This window comes from Haliotis asinina, chromosome 1, assembly GCF_037392515.1.
Source record: "Haliotis asinina isolate JCU_RB_2024 chromosome 1, JCU_Hal_asi_v2, whole genome shotgun sequence".
In the NCBI taxonomy this organism is placed as follows: Eukaryota; Metazoa; Mollusca; class Gastropoda; order Lepetellida; family Haliotidae; genus Haliotis; species Haliotis asinina.
The window spans coordinates 57,362,875-57,385,806 of NC_090280.1; the positions used below are offsets into that span (position 1 = coordinate 57,362,875).

General features: G+C 39.8%; 4 protein-coding genes across 5 annotated transcripts in view; 1 reads left to right on the forward strand and 3 right to left on the reverse strand.

Moving 5' to 3' along the window:
- Window positions 1–7,677, forward strand: part of LOC137294790 (acyl-CoA dehydrogenase family member 10-like) — a 29,959-nt gene extending 22,282 nt beyond the window's left edge. For both annotated transcript variants that reach the window (XM_067825904.1, XM_067825913.1), the window contains 6 exons: window positions 1,853–1,943; window positions 2,600–2,758; window positions 3,983–4,155; window positions 4,429–4,572; window positions 5,434–5,511; window positions 6,053–7,677. In XM_067825904.1, coding sequence (XP_067682005.1) covers window positions 1,853–1,943; window positions 2,600–2,758; window positions 3,983–4,155; window positions 4,429–4,572; window positions 5,434–5,511; window positions 6,053–6,205 — 798 coding nt within the window. In that variant the 3' untranslated portion in view covers window positions 6,206–7,677. The remainder of the gene's footprint in view (window positions 1–1,852; window positions 1,944–2,599; window positions 2,759–3,982; window positions 4,156–4,428; window positions 4,573–5,433; window positions 5,512–6,052) is intronic.
- LOC137294906 (uncharacterized) lies at window positions 6,051–12,979 on the reverse strand. Its single transcript, XM_067826079.1, has 6 exons — window positions 12,822–12,979; window positions 11,439–11,549; window positions 10,582–10,672; window positions 9,971–10,135; window positions 9,424–9,524; window positions 6,051–8,862 (listed from the first exon to the last, which is right to left on the reverse strand). Exons 1-6 carry the CDS (start codon window positions 12,963–12,965, stop codon window positions 8,818–8,820), a joined length of 657 nt encoding a protein of 218 aa, XP_067682180.1. The 5' UTR covers window positions 12,966–12,979; the 3' UTR covers window positions 6,051–8,817.
- A 684-nt stretch (window positions 12,980–13,663) lies between these two features.
- On the reverse strand, window positions 13,664–17,288 carry LOC137281339 (uncharacterized). The gene is made up of 6 exons (XM_067812517.1): window positions 17,113–17,288; window positions 16,433–16,543; window positions 15,822–15,912; window positions 15,063–15,230; window positions 14,435–14,535; window positions 13,664–13,785 (listed from the first exon to the last, which is right to left on the reverse strand). Exons 1-6 carry the CDS (start codon window positions 17,254–17,256, stop codon window positions 13,738–13,740), a joined length of 663 nt encoding a protein of 220 aa, XP_067668618.1. The 5' UTR covers window positions 17,257–17,288; the 3' UTR covers window positions 13,664–13,737.
- A 1,874-nt stretch (window positions 17,289–19,162) lies between these two features.
- Window positions 19,163–22,861, reverse strand: LOC137281350 (uncharacterized). The gene is made up of 6 exons (XM_067812529.1): window positions 22,718–22,861; window positions 21,687–21,797; window positions 20,628–20,718; window positions 19,999–20,152; window positions 19,758–19,860; window positions 19,163–19,397 (listed from the first exon to the last, which is right to left on the reverse strand). Exons 1-6 carry the CDS (start codon window positions 22,859–22,861, stop codon window positions 19,350–19,352), a joined length of 651 nt encoding a protein of 216 aa, XP_067668630.1. The 3' UTR covers window positions 19,163–19,349.
- Between the last annotated feature and the right edge of the window lie 71 nt (window positions 22,862–22,932).

The following is a 22,932-nucleotide window of genomic DNA, read 5'->3' on the forward strand; positions in this document are numbered from 1 at the left end:
CTTAGATTTGTTTGATTAAAGCATGTTCAGCATAATTCAGTCATGGTGGCCCAATGGCACACATCCCCCATAATCTCAAGGGTATATGTTCTGATAAATCTCCACTAGTACCCTGGATGCATTGCTTGACGTGATAATTTTCTTGCCTCCCTTTGCTAGCACCGCATTCTCACAGTACCTAATCAACTAAGCCATTGTTACAACCGAGTGTGCCATGTCAAGAAAGATAGTGGTTGCAGCCGCCAAGGTTTGTTTGCAATGTGACTTGGGGGCAAGTCATATTTATAAACTAATTGACAGATCTGAAACTTTAAAAAATATATGCTAGAAGTCACCCTACTTCTTTCAGAGTACCTCTGCATCAACTGTGTTACTAAGTTTAATCGGTTAGATAATTTAAGAAGCTAAAGAGTGTTGTGACTAGTATGCTAAACTTCCCAGCGTTGACACCTGATTGGATAAAAAGCCAGCTAAGGGAGGTGATAAAATCATCGGGCTGAGACGTAGATGTATCCAGGGTATAGTGGAGATTTATTTGAACACATACCCTGGAGATTTTTGAGGATGTATGACACAAAGCATTTTACTTTTACGAATGATCCAACAAGTGGCTGAAGTATTCGTCACATTGCAGTCTGTGTGGTGGTCTTTGAGAATTAAGCCAGTCTAGCATCTGTCATATTTGGGATTGCACTTTCTTAGTAAAGTACAAATTCTAGTACTGTTTTGGTTGAATCCCACCCGGGATTGAACTGCACCCTCAGAGTCAGGCGCCTAATCACCAGCACACAAAGTCAGCCACTTAATCCGCTCAGCAACCACAACTTCCACAAAAATGGAAGTCAGACAACTGGTAGTAGAGAATGTGTACTTTGTGTACCCCTCTGATAAGTGCATGCCATTTATTGAAAAATAGGACCTGTGTTATAAACCAGATTAAAAGTTTAATTTAATTCAGATTGGAATATTAAATGAACTATGATGCAAGTTTGGAATGATCGAACATTAGGTATATGACAGTATAAGGCAGACATGGTAGCCCCAGACACTGGATTCGTAAAAAATCTAAATCACCAACCTCTGTGTGAAGAGTTTTCTTTCAGACTGCCCTTCTTTGAATCCTCATTTTGTCTCCAAGATGTCTTCATGGTGCTTCAACCTGATGACATCTTCGATGAATGATCAACTTGTTATTACTTTCAGCCAGTATTAGTGATAAAGAGAAACAATCTTTATGGATAGGCAACATTTTTATTGCAATAGATGTGACATTTTAGTGTAGTTTCATTTTTATCAAACATCACATCTAATTCAATAAAGAAGTTGTCTATCCATACCATTTGTTTAATCATTCCAGCTTCAGCTTCAGAAACTATTAACGATGTAACTGTTTTGAACAGTATTAAATAGGATCACAATACAAGAATTATTTAATTTATGATTATGATCCATGATAAACATTTCATGCTGATGCGACCTGTGTAGGTCGGGAGTAGAATAGGTCTTCACCAACCCATGCTTGCCATAGAAGGCAACTATGCTTGTCATAAGAGACGACTAACAGCATGAGGTGGTCAGGTTCACTGACTTGGTTGACACATATCATCTGTTCCCAGTTGTGCAGATCAATGCTCATACTGTTGATCACTGGATTGTCTGGTCCAGACTTGATCATTTACAGACCGCCTCCATATGGCTGGAATATTGTTCAGTGTGGCATAAACCCAAACTCACTAACTCACACCCTTGCTCACTCACTCCCTCCCTCACTCACTCGTACTGATGCAACCTGGATACCAAGATGATGAACCTACGTGTTTTACTAATACATTCATTCATTTTGATATGACAGGTAGCTTCCTCTGACGCCACTAACATCCAGTCCTCCATCAGAAGACATGGAGACTACTACATCATCAACGGACACAAATGGTGGACCTCGAGTAGGTAGTCTTCAAAGGAGATACAAAGATTTTTATTGTTTCCTTGGCATTTGGCTGAGAAAGCATACTTTCTTTTGCATTTTTCCTACAAGCAGGAGAAAAAACTTAAGCCATGTCCGATAAAAGATTACTGTTTCTAATAGAACTGTGTCTGGCATTGTGGTTTTTCACTGTTTTTGTCTTGATTGTAGCAAGTTATTGGTGTTGCTGACTAAATTATCAATCTGAAATATAGATGAACTTTTTGTGCTTCTGTAATAACTAAACACCTGTGTTCATAGCATATGGAGGAGGAATATGGAGATGGAAGTGTAATAACTGGAGTGGATCATGCTTGTATCCTTTTCAGCTTTACATACACTAAATTGGTTTAAATCAATTCCTGGACAGTTCTGTGTAAAGATTGATTTCCCTTAGTTGTGCCGGGATGCTATAATCATTAGTTTGAACCCAAGTTTCATGCATTTTTGAATCATGACTATTCAGACTTGATCCACTTGTCAAAATTTGTCACCTTAGTCTGCCTGACCATGAAATTGGTAAAAAATGCTATTCTTTCAAAGTGACAAGGTAAGTTTTTTTGAGCTCAAAATAATTTTGAAAAGACATTAGAGTCTTTGAAAACCTGTTTCTTCATTGCTCTGTTTGTTGTCCAGATGCATTGCATCCTGACTGTAAGTTGTGTGTGTTCATGGGTAAAACCAGCACGAGTGGCTCCAGGTACAGGCAGCAAAGCATGATCCTCGTCCCGATGGATGCTCCTGGGGTCAAGATCATCCGGCCTCTCTCTGTCTTTGGGTATGATGATGCTCCAGGTATGTGCCTTTACATGTCTCTGCATAAACTGTCATTGTAATGTCCGAAGCGCAGGCATCACGAACATTAGCTCTTTGTCTCTCCAGCTTTATTTTCTAAGAGCTAAAGAGTAAGAAGCTGGAACAAATACAAATCATGTTTTGACAGTAAAGCTGGAATCCAGATTGGGCGCATGCAGTACTAACCATCAGTCATCATAACTTCAAAGAATCCAGAATATCAAAATATTACAACATCTCTCCACAAGAACTGTTGAATAATACTTTGAGGTTTATTGTTGACAGTTAAAAATCTAAGATTTGATATGAGAGTTCCTATTGACAACATAAACAAGTAGCCAGATACAGACCATGTGCTTTTTCAACAACAATGCTTTTAGTTCGATTTGCACATAAATAAAGATTGTCATGACATAAACAAGGGCTGAGAAGTTACGTTGATGACTTAAGCATGATATAAAACATAAACACTTACATTTTGGTTCCTCTAAGGTTAATTTACGGATAAAAAACATCAGCGATGACAGACACCGTCCAACGGACGTCAATCAGCATGAGCGATAGTTCTAAATCAGCATTGCCCTGACCGGGAATAAACTAAATCAAAACGGCCCTCGTACAACCCTGTTACCATGTAACAGCACAGTCATACTTTGAATCAATCACATGTAATTTGTTAGCAGAGTTGTATCCTTTTGCTGCTACCAAGATCTGATTCATGTGTAATTTCAATTATGCCTTGATTTTTGTCTGGTTATTTGACCACTAATCTGCTTTTGAGAAGGATTTTTGCTTATCTGACATTCCTTGTATTAAGAGTAATATTACATGTGATGTTAGTTGAAACATAAATACACAAATCAGAGTGTGTGAGTGAATGCCATATGTAGGTATCAGTATGATCTTTAGAGTTTAAAGAAGCCTTACAGCATGAATATCATCACAAGAAAGTGTCTTGTTCCAGTCTCATGAACAATTGCTTATATGATGGAATAGTGTGTCCATTTTCTTTTGGTGCTCAGAATATATGAAGAAAATGTAGTCAAATTTTATTAATTATTTATTAATTGTATTAATCTAATTAAAATAAATAGTGTGTCTATACATACCTTGCTGTTGTCAGCGATGTATGATATAGTGCTATGCCAACATAATGAATCCTTTTTGTGAATCAAAAAGAATATTACTCCCAGATGAATATTAATACAAACATCTACTTCACAGGTGGCCATGGCGAGGTCCTGTTTGAAAATGTACGGGTACCTGCATCCAACATGCTCTTAGGTGAAGGTCGTGGGTTTGAGATTGCTCAAGGTCGTCTTGGTCCAGGAAGGATACATCACTGCATGAGGTTAATTGGTAATGCAGAACGAGCCCTCAGCTTCATGATTGAACGGGTGAGATTTTCACAGGTTTTGTTGAAGAAGAAAAGATGAAAGGTTCATATGTTTGTTTGTGGTGGCACTTTTGGGGCAGGCTATACTCACATTTTCTCAGCCATCTTGTATAATTGCTTTGAATAGTGTTTCACTAACACACACATGTTTATAATGGTCATTGTATGATCAACTCTGCTTTTGGCGGAGATTTCTTATGGATGTTTAAAGGGTTTTTGGTTTTCATTATTTGGAATTATAATAGTAAAGATGGAAGTAACTCAACTGTTGCAGACAAAAAACAGAATTGCGTTTGGAAAGCCTTTGGCATCTCAGGGCACAATCCAGGCGCACATAGCCCAGTCTCGTATAGAGATAGAACAGACTCGACTCCTGGTGCTGAAGGCTGCTCACATGATGGACTTGTACGGGAATAAGGTGAGTGTTGTACAGGGGTAGGTCGCTCATCACCTGGTGTCTTATGTAGAGATTGAACACTCAACACCTGGTGTCTCATAAAGACAGAACACTCAACATCTGGTGTCTCATAAAGATTAGACCCGTGAAGGTCCAAGGGTAGAATAGGTCTTCAGCAACCCATACTTGCCTTAAATGGCGACTGTGCTTGTCGTAAAAGGTGACTAATGGGATCGGGTGGTCAGACTCGCTGACTTGGTTGACACATGTCATCGGTTCCCAGTTGTGCCGATCAATGCTCATGTTGTTGATCACTGAATTGTCTGGTCCAGAATCGATTATTTACAGACCGCTGCCATATGGCTGGAATATTTGCTGAATGTGGCGTAAAAATAAACTCACTCACTGACTCATAAAGATTAACAGACTCAATACTTGGTGTCTCATAAAGAGATTGAAAGAACTGCTTTCTCTCATAAAGATTGAAAGGACTCAACCCCTGGTGTCTCTATCATAAAGATAGAACAGACTCAGATGGAAAAATATGAAAATTCTTACTTTTTTATGGCAGTCTTTCAGTAATTGAGTCTTGGTCAGAAAATCTGGAGCTAATTAGGCTTTACATCCTGCAGATGCAGAGGGTTAAGTGTTTTACACTGGAGACTTCTGGATGTCAGCTTCTGTAATTTGAGGAACATGTTGGTGGAGGATATTCTTACTCCTTCAGGTTATGAAGGGGAAAAATACTCCGAACTGTTCTGTTCCAGATGTTAATGAAGTCAGGATCAATAGTATTCCCCCTTTAGGTGTACCACTTCTAAATGCCATTCAAAGACGTCAGCTGTGTCGGGACATTCTCTGATTCTACTGTCACACATTCAGGTTGCTGCCCCAGACATTGCAATGATAAAAGTGGCTGCCCCAAGCATGGCTCTAAGGGTGCTGGATCGAGCTATCCAGGTGAGGTTTCGGCCCGAGACACCACTGTACATCATGAACACAATTTCGTTGTATCCAAGGCCATGTTCATGAAGCTGTCTTAGCCATTAGTTAATAGAAAATTGTGATTCTCTTATTTCTGCTTGGGTACAAAGCTTGAAGCCATTTCTGGGGTCTCCCACAGTGTAAACACAACTCACTAACGTATGGACAAGAATTTGGTATGTTTATGTCAGGCCATTCAGTATAGTTGCAAGCAAATGTGAAGCAAACATGCCAGCGTGGCAATTTTTCCACAGTGACTTGCCATAGTCCCACCAACACATCTCTACCTTGTGTATCAATATAAAATAATTGCTTTCAAATGTATTATATTGCAACAATTATATTGTCAGGTGAAATGTCCCTGGTGAGAATTAAGAGACACAAGGAAGATACAATATAAGAGCGTAAAACTTTACTGTGTACAGCCCCACTAACATCAGTAATATGGACACGATTCTTGTGACAATTTACAAAGTCATAGTTTTCTTTAATGAAGTGTTTTGTTGACTGATTACAGTCCCACGGAGGAGCTGGTGTGTCTGAAGATTTCCCCTTGGCATCAATGTTTGCCCAGGTCCGCACCCTCAGGTTCGCTGATGGCCCGGACGAAGTCCACGAACGAGCTGTAGCACGGATGGAGTATGCCAAATCGGTCAAGTCTAGTCTCTAGGGACTGTGTATCATTAAGTCTTGTTCTAGGATGTGATCCAGAGAAAGGTCTGTGTGGAGTTCTGTCTAATATGAAAAGTAAATCAAAGATATCCAGTTGAAGTTGATACACAGAAATATTTCTTTTTCTAGAACAAATTTCGGAATTTGTTTTGAGATTGCAGATGGTTGCATCATACTATTTCTTTTAATGTAGCCAGAAGTTTGACTTAGAAGTAGCAATTGTCATTCATTAGACTAACATTTATGTATGTATGCATTGGGCAAGTATTATTCTTGTGACACAGTATAGGAATTTATTGATATCTTGGTGAATTGTTATTATGATGAGGGGGGGCATTGTTCTAGTGATGGCATTGTTTATTGTTCTTGTGATGTTGACGTCAATTGTTCCCCTGATGACAGAGGGCATTATTAGACTTAATATGTTTTAGAATATTGTTTTTGTGACAAGATGTGTATTTTTTTCTGGTGATTTAATCATGACTCACACATCGGGACCGCTTGCACCACTGCCCTCTGTGACAATTCCCACATACTGTGAAATGAACAAACGACTCACCTATTTCTATCTGTGTACTGGTAGATAATCACTGTGTTAGTGCCACTGAGCATCTGCAAGGTGGATGTTAGGTGCTTTACAAATGTGTTATTTTTATTAAATAAAGATGATAAAAGTTTAGTTAGGAGAATATGAAAACAACCTCCCATGGCTACAAATGATTATTTTGCTGTTTGAGAAAATATGGTTTTGTCTTGACAGGTACCATTATTTGGTTCTGTCATGATCAGTCCAACAGGGTGATGCTCTTACTGTCACCTACAGATTTATTTGACTTGATTTCTTACAGGTCATCACCAGTGAATTCTGTATTGTGGTTACAACACTGGCACAGGACATTTTGTATTTCTGGCACTATTGTTGTCAGTATATGATACAGACCCTTTGACATTGCTGTATCTGTACAGAGTACACATTGCCATATCTATATAGAGTACACATTGCTGTATCTATACACTGCTGTATCTGTACACATTTAGTGATGTAGAGACTATGCAACAGTCAATGCTAGACAGCTTTTGAAGAGTATGTAGATTCAAATGTCCTCAAGGGGCTGAATACGGCACCAAGGTTCTGTCAGAGATAACTATATGACCTGCTAATACAAAATAGTTACATGGCTCCTGTAAAGATTATGTACGAATCACTCCTGCTAGCTAAAATTTAGTAGTTCAATGCTTGTCTGAAATGGTATAATAAGATGATATTCATTGCAAACATATTGTGTAGCAATACTCCTCATAGTTGTTGTTAAATATTTGTTTGATTTGGTTATGCGATTTTATGAAATATTTAATGTGCAATTTATGATGTGGAGTAGGTCAGAATTATTTTGATTGTTGTTACATATATTAAGTATTTTATACAGAATATTTTATAGAAACCAATGAATAAAAACATATTTTTGATTATGTATGTTCCTCCTGTCTGTATCATCTGTTTGTAAAACTGAATATGTGAGTGAGTATGGTTTTTGAACCAATTTTAGCAATATTCCAGCAGTATCATGAAGGGGATGGGGGACCAAGGGGTGCTGGGGGACACCAGAAATAGACTTCACACATTGTACCCATATTTGGATTCGAGTCTCTGGGCTTCCTTTCACAGAGCACTAAGGTGATCTAAGTCACTGAGGTAACCTTAGTGCAATGTTAAAGAACAGGAGTTAAGATTAACCTTGGTAAAGGTTGCTTCGTGAAAGGAGCCTCAGGTCTTTGGTGTGATGAGCAAATACTTGAACCACTAGGCTACTCCACTCTGATAACTGATCATTGTTACTTACTTACGGGTAGTGGATGTAGGAACCTTTTGGGTTAAGTACAGTTGACATTTGAATCAGCAGAATGAAAAATGATTGGAAATCATGAAGATTATGATAAATGTGATTAAAATAACTTGATAAAGACAAAGTTATTGAAAGATAACTGTCATATATATTTAAGTCCATGAAATGGGTAAATGCACCTAAGAGTTGGTACTTTCAAGTTAGTTATTTTCAGGTATTTATTCTCTCCAGGGAATTGCTGGACGCAACACAAAAGGTCAGGTGCAACCTGCATGTATGCATGACTAGCTGACTATTAGGATAGTCACACTTGGGAAGTGTCATTGTATCTCGATGAAGTTGGATGGTGTTCACAGTATCAATCACTGGGTTATTTCTGTGGACTCGAATGTTGACAAACTGTTGCTCAATTGCTGGACTATGGAGTTCTACAAGAAGTATTGTTTGATTCACCCATTTGCAAGAGCTGCTTTTACATATTTGCCATCAGGATGAACCATGTGCTCATAATATCAATCACTTGCTTGTTTGTACAGACTCGGTTGTTTACAAGCTGCTGTGGAATAGCTTTAGCATTGCATGACTGTGATGTTTAACAGAAACAATTTGACAGTTTTATCCTCACCAGCAGATTGAACCTTTAACAGATTTAATTGGTGCACCCATACGGTTTTGAGAGTTACTTGCTTCTTCTGATGGAAATGTTCCAAATATGAGCATGGAGATTTGGTTGTTACAACACCTTTATTTTCAAGTATGCACTCCATCAGAATAACAGGTATCCCACTTTCCGCCTGTAGGGCTGGGGTGTCTGCAAAACAACACAAAACTGTTAGCCACCTCTCTCACATATAATTACAGGAGGCTTCTACCAGCGGACTCGTGCTCCATTTCATTATGACATTTTTAGGTTTTGAAAGGAGTTTTCATTCGTAAATGCCAACTATTTTCGTGTCATCCTTAGGGTTGTTTTTTCAAGTCCACGAGAACAACATTTATAAGCATTCGGCAATGCTTGATTTAACATTTGTTTGTTTAACGCCGGAATCAGCAATATTCCAGGTATATTGTGGTGATTTGTAAATAGTCGAGACCAGACAATCCAGTGATCAACATCACAGCCATCATCGGCCTACGCAACTGGGATACGATGGCATGTCTCAACGAACGCAGCGACCCTGACTACCCGATCCGGTTAGTCGCCACTTATGACAAACGTGGACGGCTAAAGACCAATTCTCACGCGGATCTTTGTGGGTCCCTTTAAACCAATACATTAACTTGATATATGAACTAATTCAGGAGCAAACCATTCAAGATGCCCACGTGAAATGAAAGAATGGAACAACTGTCAAATCACCGGTATTCTTACCTGGTACCCAGCGTCCTTACAGCTTGGAGGAGGAGTGAAGATATCAGCACTGACCGTCGTATGTGTGATGTTCTGGACCCATACAGTCTCGAATACAGACACTGAAAACATGATTTTATATCTCTTATCCATCTGCTTGTGTGTGTATCGTGTAACAATTGGTAACGACAGTGATGGGAACTCGCATCTATGCCGATATATGCAGTTCCTAAGTATTCACCCTGTATTGGAACTAATTTGCGTTAAGGAAACATTAGAACAATTTTGATTATAATGATGATTTTGACCTCTTTGAGTGACAGTCCTGCTTGACAGTGGTACAAATTGTTATCCATTACGTTTGTTCCAAATTATGAAGACTTTGATTAGTACAAAGACCTTGCTCTGTCTATAAGAGCTGATGGGAAGCCGAAGTTTCAACATTTGGACCAATGTGAGATTCGAACACCCTGCGTACTGACAAAAATTCAATAGCCACTTGTTCATCACTTGTTCATTAACGTATCGCAGCTATAAAACACGACTGAAATAAAGCATCCAAGTTTACCACCGTCCTGGTCGGTGCCGTACGTGTCCAGTAGGACCGGTTGCATGAAGTAGGTGTATGTGAGTTCGGTAGTCAGGTTGCCATCCTCCCATTTAAATCTGTTTGTGGGCACCATATTTGGGAGGGACCCAAGAGGAGACTTTAGCCAGATTTCCTGGGTAACGTCTGAATACAAGAAAGACAAGTGTCAGCTTATAACATGGCCTTTTCTACAAGTCCTGGAGGACATGTTCAATCCATGTTGGGAGTTTGCATTATGTAGCCTGAAACAACTCTCGGTGAAATTAAGAAGGGGCGTTTATGCACGAGTGGTTGGTTGTTTGTGATGGGTTTATAGCGCTTGTCCGATATAAATACCCTATTCCCAGCCTAATGGACTAGTAAGTCTGGTTTTACGTCACTTTAAGCAATATTCCAGGATTCCAGGAAGAGCACACACAGAAATGGGCTCCACACATTGTACCCATGTTGAGAATCGGACCGGGTAGTGACTGCTTAGGGAGGTGGTGTAGCCTACCGGATGCCAGGGTTCGGTTCCTCACATGGGTACCATGTGTTGAGCCCATTTCTGTGATATTGCCGAAATGTTGTTAAAAGCACTTGTGACTTACTGGGCATGCACACCTTCTTGAAGGGTTCGTAAAGGGTCAACTTCACACACGTTTCTTTACCATCGACTGTGACAACATCATACAAAGTCTCCTGAAGAAAAACAACTGTCTGCAATGTGTTTATCACTTTGTAAATCAAGAAACACACCATTAAATGAATATTCGAGAGTCAATCCATAAGCAAGGGTGCATAGACAGAGAACTCACCTTTGTCAAGCCAGGTACCGTTGGCAAACCGCCATGAATCCCTACTCATTACTTACTTGTTAATGAATTTCTGAAACCAGAATTATCCACCTCTAGCCTCAGAGAAAGCAAATACTAGGTGAAATAAGGATATATCTTACATTGGATAGATCATATCAGTGAAGCGATAATCTTGAACCGGGGAAGATTCGGGTGAGTGAGTGAGTTGAGTTTTACGCCGCATTCAGCAATATTCAAGCTATATGGCGGCGGTCTGTAAATAATCGAGTCTGGACCAGACAATTCAGTGGTCAACAGCATGAACATCGATCTGCGCAATTGGGAACCGATGACATGTGTCAACCAAGTCAGCAAGCCTGACCACCCGATCCAGTAAGTCTCTTACGACAAGCATAGTCGCCTCTGATGGCAAGCATGGGTTGCTGAAGGCCTATTCTACCCCGGGACCTTCACGGGTCGGGAAGATTCGGGATGGAAATAACCTTTAGCAACCAATTCCGATTATCGGGATCGGATGGTCTCACTTGCTGACATGGTTGATGCATGGCATCGTATCCTGATGTCAGTCAGTGGATTAGTGAGTGTAGCTTTAAACAACAAAGCTAGATAAATAAATAATCTTCAGTAATTAGAATCTGCTGTTTACTTACGTTGGGATAGTCGTAGAGACGGAATGTCAGGAATGGTTTTCTATCCGTTTGTCCAAACTCTTCTCTCGCTATCATTCTTCTGTCTTCGTCATAGAACACCTTCTCCGTGCTCTACGAGACACCGACAAAACGTAAGACAAACTTTGCATACCCGGTGGGTTTGATTTAGTTTCCCGAATATGTCGAGCAATGTGCCAACAGATCAAGCATTTGGTGTTTATTATTGTCAAATTATGGCAAAGAAAAGTTTCAAAAGAGACCCACGACTCTTTGTAGATGGTTACAACATTCTGGTCCCCAGAAATGCTTCCATTAAGGTTTGTGGTCGACATAGTTTTACTCACGTGAAATTTTTAGGTGAAAAAGTGACTGGCCTTTGTGTGTGTCTGTGACGAGTGTAGGCCATCGACCCGTAACTAGGTTACGTTGGGCATGGCAAAACATGTATAAATTGATAATTTTAACTTCTTAGATGCATCCCACGACAGATACAACTAGCTGAATTATTAATCAATTTGCAAGCTCATGATGACATGAGGAGTTTAAACTTGGGCTTACTTCGATTAACACAATAGTTTTTAGGTAAATAGTTCAAACGGAGCTGTTTGAATTTGGAACACACGAGGAGAAGATATTCTTCCTCAATATGACCCTCACCGCACTATAAACATAATCTGTCATTCCTGCCTGTATTATTATACTTTCCAGTGTCTATAAGCATCTGATGTGCAAAACATATAAACTGAGCGAGTGCTACTCTAAACATTTTAATGATAATTGCATTTAAAGTACACTTCCATGGGCAATGAAATTTTGACATGGGAATACGTCATGACAACTTGGTGGAAACCACATGATAGATTTACAGGAAGTGCCCTGAATGTGGATGTCGAAACACTTGTTAGGTGGTAGTGTGTGTGTGTGTACTAATACTAAAGCATTGCCTGACCGTGTCACAACTGGTTGGGTCTATTATTGTGAAGGGGTGCACCTTTGTCAGGTGATTGTTAACATGTTCCAACAGCCGAGACAAGGTCGCCCTTTGAAATCGTCAGCAGTGTCCTACTTTTCTATAGAAGTGATTTAATGATTCCGATGTATGCATGTTTCGCATGAACACAACATCAATAACATTCTCTGCCCCCTATTTAATGAGGTTAACTGGACCTGCCGTTTGTGTCATTTGACCTCCTGGGTCATGCATATGTAGAGTAACTTAGGTCAAGCTGATCAAGCTGTACGCTTGTGCTTCTAAAAGTGGAACTGGCACGTACTAAAATGTACATAGTTACTCAATTTGGAAGCTGCTTTAGCTTGTGTCAGTTTGTTTTGGCAACATGCTCATTTCAGTCTAGGCTGTTTATTTGACCAAAGAATACTCACTTCCGTCAGCTGAGATCCAAGAGGCGTGTACTCCCCTCGAAGTTTGGCAGCAATGCAGTTGAACTGTTTCCCCAGACATCCATCAAACTGAGAGTCGGAAGGTACAACATGGACCACCACCAAATAATATATAACCAGCAACATGACGTCATACAGACCAGGAACATAGTTTAGTGTTTGAAGTGTCTTATCTAACAGGTTTGTAGGTCTTGCATGGAAGATAAGGGACAAAATGGCTGTGTACAGTGGTTGGTAGAAACAGTTAATATCAACACCGATTGGCAGTGATACACACATTGGTACTGGTAACAATGACACGGTAGGAACAATAGGCTGTATAGGGCAGGGCTGTAAGTATTAGGTGCAGATACGTGCGTGGTAGATATTAGCGTAATGAAACTTGAGTTCGGAATAGTGCGTGCGTGTGTGTGTGTGTGTGTGTGTGTGTGTGTGTGTGTGTGAGAGAGTATGCGTGTGTGCGAGTATGTGTGTGAGTGTGTGTGTGCGTGCGTGCGTGCGTGCGTGTGCGTGATGAAAGCGTGAATCAGTAAAATGGTTAACAATACAAAGGCACCAGAAATGGTGTACCCATGTAGGGAATGGAATCCCGGGTCTCCGGCGTGACGCCATCCATACCAGTGAGTGAGTTGGGAAAGGTAGCCTAATGGTTAAAGAATTCGCTTCTCACACGCAGACAGGTATTAATTAACAACTATTTTTGTGACTTCCTCAGTGCCCATGTAAGAAACGATGTTTTTGTGTGTTATTCATTCTCTTTGTTAGCAATGAACCCAGTTGACGATGTTGACGTTTAAGCTTGTGTTTCACCCCAAAGTTCAAAATAACAACAGAATATTTATTACACTAAGTATATACAATGCAACCACGGAAACGGTATTCTCAATATAGCCTCTACTCAAAATGCCAGGTATCCCACTTTCTGCCTGTTCCGCTCTGGGTTAACCTGAAAAACAATCAACGCAAACCTTTCACGTACTCTTCTCACAAGCACCATATACATTTAACTCGTGTCAAATCGTATTCCGTTTTTAACAGTGGAGCATCCATTTAATCTTTTGGGTTGTGTTTTGATTGTTGTTGATCAAATGTGAGCTGTGTGTGAATCCCTTTCGTGTCTTTTCAGATGCCAGTAGGGACACGAGAACAATTTTCTCTTTGTCACAACTCCAGGTAGTAGAAAATCTGAAATGTTGGTTCAATCCATGAATGCACTGGTGGCCTTCTTTGTTTAGTTTAAGACAATTCTTAATGTCTTGAGTAACCCGTGGAAGATTCTTCATTTAAGAAAAATGTTGAGCACTAAGAAGTTTGATGAATATGGCTTAAGCATAAATCTAAGCATTATATGGGTTGCTATGGAAACGAAGAATTCTTAGTAGAAGAATTCTTTGTAGACTGAAGAATTCTTAAGACTTGAGAATATTCTTAGAAATTTAGTGAAATCGGACTCTGAGAAATTATTTTTGGATACCTTAGACAGTTTCTGAAGCAATTCGTTCGTGACAGATGTCTTCCGGAAACCAATGCCGTTAGCATAGATAAATGAAAAGTAAGCAATATAACAATATATGTCAAATGTTCTCGTTTCTCACCTTGTACATAGCGTTCTTACAACTCGGAGGAGGAGTGAAGATTGCAGCACTGGCTGCCGTGTGTGTGATGTTCTGTATCCATACTGTCTCAAACACGGACACTGAAATACAGAATTAGTGAGTGGATAGTGCTTTTATCTTAAGACAGCAACGTTTGAAATTGTCAGCGTAAACCATGAATAGTCCAATCTACCTTTTGGAGTGGTCTCTCATTTGGGGGCATAGCCTCGAATGACATGCAAACAGGACAAATGAAAATAACTTATGCAAGTTAAAAACATAAACATTTAGAAACACAAGGTTCTTGACCAAACCAGAGTGACTGAGTTTTACCCCGCTTTTAACAATGTTCTAGCAATATCAACAATAGGTAAAACAATAACTGGTTTCATATATTGTGTGGGGAATTGAACGTTTTCGGCGTGAACTCTTTGACCCACAAGAGGACCCATCGCATACTGGCGGAAGATGGAACTGCAAGTGCTGCTGGGAACACACACCCTACACAATCTTCTTATGTGAGATTCGAACATTATGCTGCTCAGCACACAAAGCTGCCCCTAAACCGCATATATACGCAAGCAGAGCTAGTAACATAACATTTGATAATGCAAGAACGGAAGTGTACCTCCGTCCTGATCGGTACCGTACGTGTCTAGTAACACTGGTTGCATGGTGTAGGTGTAGGTGAGTTCTGTGGTCAGGTTGCCATCCTCCCATTTATATCTGTTAGTGGGCACCATGTCTGGATAAATACCCATCACAGACTTCCCCCATATTAACTGTGTGTTATTTTCTAAAAAGATAAAGAAGTATGCGGGAGTATTTTTTCAGTATTTGTTGTGGACAAGGATATACAAGACGTTATTATCCACCTGACGAAGGGGCAGGAATTAGCCTTGAAACGTCGTGTTAAAAGAATTAAAGAAGTTGTCATCCATAATAGTGTCTTGTATTACCTCACCAACTTCTAAATGCCTTTGAAGAATTTCATACAAGACGTTGTCAGCCATAGATAACTCAGTTTGAATACAGAATAATGACTGGTTATCACTCTGCTTTTTAACGTCGCACTCGACAATTTTGCGGTCTGTACATAATCCAGTGTGGACCAGAAATAAAGTATCCAGTGGTCAGCATCATGAGCATCGATCAATGCAATTGGGATCCAATCGACCAATGTCAGCCAATCATCGATCCTGACAATCCGGTCCCGTTAATCGCCTCTTACGACAGGCATGGGCTGCTCAAGACAGGTTCTAACCGGGCTCTTCGGACCAGGACAATTCGTATCCAGCAGTATACTGACACGACAGTCTGCTGTGCAGGGTTGTGAGTTATTGCCAGTGCTGTCGTCAGCACTGAAGACATTAGCATAAGTTTCTACCTGGCATGCACACCTTCTTGAAGGGTTCGTCTAGGGTCAGCTTTACACACTTCTCCTTGCCATCAATAGTAGCCACGTCATACATCGTCTTCTGGTGAGGAATGATTGTTAGAGATAAAAAAAAGTCTGTGTATCAAAACCAGGAGCAAATGTGATTGCATACCTTGCTGGTACAACATGTGGTGCACTTGTGTTAGGTAGTGCGCTGAGGGATAAGCAGGTTAATGAGACAAAATGTGGTAAAGTGACACAGTTAAACTCACTCATCCACCTTGTGGATAAAAAGCAGGCTACAATTCTTATTCATGGTAGTGTAAGTGTGAGTTACCTGTGATTTACTCAGCTTTTAGAAGTATTTCAGCGGTGGTGGACAACAGAATTGATCTTCCTATGTGGAGAAACGAACCTTGAATATCGGCATGATGAGCAAACGCGTTAACCACTGGGCTACCCCACTGACGCTGGTAGTGCCCTCTGATGTCACTAAACTCGTTCCGAGCTTCCACACATTCTGGATAAATTGCTTACTTCCGTTACGTTATATAGTTTAATGTGTATTCAACATTTCAAATTAACGCTAAAAATAAAATGATAGTTGACTGTTTCCTTACGTTGGGGTAGTCGTAGAGGCGGAATGTCAGGAATGGTTGTCCATCCGTCTGTCCTGACTCTTCTCTTGCTATCATTCTTCTGTCTTCATCATAGAACACCTGTTCCGTGCTCTACGGTACACCAGCATCACTTGTGTTAACGTTTCCATGACAATATCAAATTGTTACTTTATAACTGACTTTATCAATGTCGCTACACGTACATCAAATGTTGATGTACTGTTTTAGGATTAGGTTTCGGTTTAAGTTTAGGTTTAGTATAACCAGTTTAGTTTAACCATGAAACCATATGCAGAGTCAGGAAGAGCTAAACCTACGTCTGACCACCCTTCGGCAACATAAACAATGGGGAAAGTTGCACTTTATATGCTAAATGGCAAGATGAAATAAGTCTAGATTTTGGATTATGAAGTGAATAGTAAGACTCCCCGATGAGTACTTGAAAAATTCCGTTTCCACTAAAAGAGGAAACCTGGGTTGTCTAAATTCTAGTGTGTTCATTTACATGTTATAGCTATCCGACAGTCAGTAAAATGATTGTGACATACTGTAAACATTGGACTGAGAAAGTGACTTAAAGCACATTGATGACATCATATTTGAATTTCCTTGGGAATTAGAATGCCATTTTATGTCGTAGTTCAAGGATAGGACGTTATTTGATGTCAGTTTAGACTCACTTCCGTCAGCTGAGATCCAAGAGGTGTGTACTCTCCTCGAAGTTTGGCAGCAATGCAGTTGAACCGTTTCCCCAGACATCCATCAAACTGAGAGTCGGAAGGTAAAACGTGGACCACCACCAAACAATATATAGCTAGAAGCATGGCGTCGCACAGATCTTGACCATAGTTTATAGCGGAGTGTCTTATCTGGTAACCTCTGTGTAGGTCTGGTATAGGAGATAAGCGTTTTTGTTTAGTTCTTTTGTGAGTTAGAAAGAGTAATTGACGCACAAGAAGTTGAAAATCAGTAATGATATATATTTACCATGTTTAAATGTACTAATAAAAGTGAAAGTTTATTTTTGTTCAATAGTTGGAGTAGTTCGAATGAAACTTCGTTAGATCTGTTCGGAAGGGTTGTATGTATCTCAGATGATTAAAGAAAGATTCTGGACATAAAGGATGTTGTCAACAAAAATAATACTAACTATGAAAATGCGGACATGTACAAGATGTCGTGTCTTGGATTTATAGAATGCGGTTGACACTGAGGAATTTTGATAATATATACTGACAGTGTGGTAGTGATATTACTGGGTCATTGCGACCTTGTTTCCAATGGACAACACATTTGGTAAATATCACAAGGGCTGCATGGAATCTCCTTGAAGTACATATGTCAATCTGTAGGTATTGTCAGTTAACCAGAAGTAAGAACATCCACATTACCTATTAGGTAACAAAAGGCAAGGTATTGTGAAAATACGGATTAAAATTGGTCTTTAGCTACCCAGTGTTTAGATTACTGTATTACTTTGGATAACTATATTACTTTGGATTACTGGATTACTGAATCACTTTGGATTATTGGATTACTTTAGATAACTGGATTACTTTGGATTACCAGATTACTGGATTACTTTGGATTACCAGATTACTGGATTACTTTAGATAACTGGATTACGTTGATTTTGCCAGATTACTGGATTACTTTGGATTACTGAATTACTTTGGATTACCAGATTACTTTGGGTTACCATATTACTGGATTACTTTAGATAACTTGATTACTTTGGATTACCATATTACTGGATTACTTTAGATAACTGGATTACTTTGGATTACCATATTACTGGATTACTTTGGATTAATGGATTACTTTGGATTACCATATTACTGGATTACTTTGGATCACCAAAGGCTCTCTGACTTTGTTGATACGTTATCGTATCTCTCATTTGGGTAGATCGATGTTCATTATGCTGATCACTGGATTGTCTGGGCTAGACTCGATTATTTACAGACCGTGGCCATATAGGTGGAATATTGCTGAGTGTAGCGTAGAACTAAACCCATTCACTCATTCAATCCCTCGGCCTGGTGCTTGAACTGAAGAAACATGGTTGAACTTCCGATTTCTGTTTAATATGTCCATTCCTGTCAAAGGATCAGCAGTAATTTACTATTATGTGCTCGAACTTTACCTGGACTAGAATTCTTGGTAATGGATTTATGCTTGTTTACTTGGTATTCGCAATGTAGAATGTTTAGGATACTATACACGATATGGGTCTGTTACGATATTTTATAGGTGAAAATAAGGCGTGTAACTGTATTTTATCCGTTGTCCAACTGGTTTAGTTAGTTATTTATCTAGATAGGAAGCTGCGTTTAATTTATATCGTACAATTGATTTATAACAATACACTCATTCCAGGGTGCGGCTAGCATCAAACATCCTAAGAGGTATCACACAGGGTGGAAATGGAAAAATATCACGAACGGATCAGAGAAAACTAGCGACGAACACCAAGTGTTCCCGAAAAGGATCACTGGATGGATGAAAGTTCATTCTTGTCATCTCTCCGTAGTACCGTGACAAAAATAATCATATGTTAAAGTTCTAAATATGATACATTTCCACATATGTTGCAAAAGAACACATAAACTTGCGTATGAAAGAAATTATACGCCTGTTACTTTGATATTAGTCTCCGTAACATAAACCCCAACGTAAATTATTTGACAGTAGTTTTCATGGCGACTTAAACTAACCATACAACAGGTGTGAACGTAGTTTTGTATTTCAGGTTAAAATATAACTGAGGCATGAAACAAGAAACGGGCTGCGTGTTCAGCGTTCGTGCCCACCAAATTCCAGACTTTGCTAATGTACACGTCTCAGTTTCTGTGAAACGTTTTGATTTCATGGAATATGTATTGCATGTAGTATGTTGTCATCTACTTGTGTCCCGTCAAAATGACAGGTATCCCGATTTCCGTTTAAAATGCTCGGGGTTACTCTGAAAAGAAACAAAAATAACTTACCTTCTTACATTAATCATATGACTTGTATACATTCCAAATCATATTACACTGCAAAATACGAACACGTTTATCTTTGTGGTGGGCTTGAATTGTCATTGAAAGCTAGTTAGATAAGTAGTAAGAGTTGCGCCGTTTATATTGTCACATAATAGTTAGCTGTGAGAACAGACAAGGGCGCATCTAAATCACCGGTCGGTGTTTCTTCTGAGGAATTATGTTTGGAAAAATTAAACTGATTCAGAAGCAAATCATTTGTAACAGATGGTTCCCTGGATCTGTTGCCACCAGGTAAACTGAAAGCGCTGTACTATACGTCGAACGGCTCTGTGTCTCACCTGATACTCTTCATCCTCGCAGCTTGGAGGAGGACTGAAGATGGCAGCACTGGCAGCTGTGTCTGTGATGTTCTGGATCCACACTGTCTCAAACACAGACACCGAAAATATGGTTTTGATACTGATTAAATATGCGGTTGGAGAAAGTCCAGATTTGTCAGTGATAGATTGAAAAACTGACACAGGGTGCAAACTAAACTAGATAAAATAATATGCTCTCCGAGAATGATGATGTTTACCTCCGTCCTTGTCTGTGCCATACGTGTCTAGTAGCACTGGTTGCATGGTGTAGGAGTAGGTGAGTTCAGTGGTCAGGTTACCAACATCCCATTTACATCGGTAGGTTGGGATCATGTCTCCTAACGGAGACTTCGCCCAAATATACTCCCTGTTACCTGAAAAATGAAATACAACGAACACAAAAATGGACTCGCCTTCACTTCATGGAAGTTCTCTAAAATCTATTTGTGGACATTTCAGCAACCTCGAATAATGTGTATTTTAATGTGTATTGGGATAGGATGCCCAGCAGAGTCTTCAAGGCAGTGAGGTCCCGTGAAATTCAGGATATAATACATAAGTGGGTTTGGTTTTCGTTTAATGCTGCGCTTAACAATATTCCAGCTATACGGTCTGTAAATAATGGAGTCTGGACTAGGCAATCCAGTGATCAACGGCATGATCATTCATTTACGCAATCACTACAGGTGTAATTTTGGTTTTAACAGACAACTGGTATTATCACCGCTGTTTTGCTTTTTATCTGTTTTGATGCATTGTCCAGACTGATTTTCTTTATGGTGGACGATTTATGAAATATCAAGACTCAAACACAAGACGCGGGTTTAGACCAAAGATCGTACCAAATACCTGGCATGCAGACTTTCTTGAAAGGTCCTTCCAAGGTCAGCTTCACACACTTTTCTTTGCCATCAGTCGTGACCACGTCATACAGAGTGTTCTGTGAGGACACATTAATTTGCATTATATGTATGCAATGATCCGTGTTAGCCTCTAAATCGTATCAAAACCGCCATACTGTTGGGATCTGCAGTAAAAATTACAATACCTCGTTCACCAACGTGGTTTATCTGAGAGCTTTAGAGGTACCCAAATTATAGCAAGCGGGTTTGATTCGCAGTCCAATAGTGTTCGAATCCCAGATACTTTTCAAAGTGACCTCACACCACCTCACTCAATCCATCGATCGTCTGTACATAACGCAAACCTATTCTTCAAGACGTTCTGTCGTCAAGGTTATGTCGTTCCTGTTACGAGCACTTTCTAGAAACAAAAATAAAAAAAAAATATGTACAAAGAACTTAATTAAGACCTCCTGACATATCTCAAGATTGAATGATCCCCGATCTTAACCCTTTCGAAAATATCTGGGACATGATTGGTCGTTGTGAGCAACAGAGGGATCCTTCTGTACAGAGCCTTGCTCAGTTGGAAAACTGCTTTACAGGAGGAATGGTGACGGGTGCCCCTTCAGAGAATCAAGTGATTGACAGGGGGTATAAGGAGGAGAGTAGTGGCTGTCATACAGTCACATGCAGGTTACACTCGGCATTGACCTGAAATCGTACAAGACACGGAAACAGACATTTTGAATGTTCACATTCATCAATAAATTCAGCATTAAACATTCCAGGCCACACTTGTGCACAGACATCTTTTTGTATGAAACTCTCTGGGCCTTTTAATGAGCAATTATAACAAAATCAACATGATTCTAATCATTTTGTCGTTTTTTTAAGTCAAAGGATCACATGGGTCAGTAAAACTCTGGTCACTCTGGATTCCGTCGTGGTCACCACGAGAAGTTTTATGTATGTGTTGAAAACCTGTCATTGCAAAAATACAGGGGTTCTTAATTAAATTCTTTGTGTATAGATAAAGTTGAATAATTTCAGTCTGTTTACTTACGTTTGGATAGTCGTAGAGACGGAATGTCAGGAACGGTTTTCCATCCGTTTGTCCAAACTCTTCTCTCGCTATCATTCTTCTGTCTTCGTCATAGAACACCTTCTCCGTGCTCTACAATGCACCAACATAGTGCATTAATGGTTCTATGGTTCATGTCATATGAAATTGACATTTCATCAGTGAACCAACCAACAGATAATGAAGTACATGTATTAACAGTACCTGTTAAATCTTGTGAGATCAGGGTAAAGGAAGCCATCAGTAGTGGAAGCCACGGACTGGAAGACCTAATTTTATTGATATAGATCACAAAGACAGGTAAGGGGCGACGGGGTAGCCAAGTGCTAGTGTTAAAGCGTTCGCTCGTCACGCTGAAGGCTGAGGTTCGATTCCCACACGGGTACAATCTGTGAAGTCGACTTCCGGTGTTCCCCCCGCAGTGATATTGCTGGAATATTGCTAAACACGGTTACATTCAGTTACTATTCCAGTTTAGACGTCTGTATAAAAAGGTCTCAGTGACAAGATAATGCCAACCTTAAATTACTACTAGGGTTAAGAAACGTTTGAAATACTTTGACTATAATTACTGCAATGATCCGGTAAATCTATGATTGTTTGCTTGTTGTTTAATGCCGCACATAGCCATATCCCTGCTACATGACAGCGGTCTGTAAATAAGTTAGTGGTCAACATCATGAGAATCGATGTACGCAATGGGGTACGATGATATGTGTCAACCAAGTCAGCGAGCCTGACCACCCGTGTTCCTTAGTCGAGTCTTACGATAAGTCTAAAATACTGAAACGCACTACGAAGCCCATTCTTAACAAATTGTTTACGTTCGAATTCTTAACGCTACCAACGTTTGGGGAAATGAGTCCAGGTAAACTGTCGATCAGGTACAGGATAATTGCCACAGAGCTGACACAGCTCAGGACATAGAATGACCTTGATCTTTAAAGTCCATTCATATATTTGGTTAAAGGCCTGTTTCAGGTCAAGGGTCCGGCTATTCAAGATATACTCACGTTCGTCAGGTGAACGCCCGACTGTGTAAACTGCCCTTTAAACTTGGCTGCAATGCAGTTGAACTGTTTCCGTAGACATCCATGAAACTGAGAGCCAGAAGGTACAACGTGGACCACCACCAAATAATATATAACCAGCAACATGACCTACAAACGATCTTGAACAGAGTTTACCGACTGAGACGTCTTATCTGCTGGGTCCGACATGAGTGATA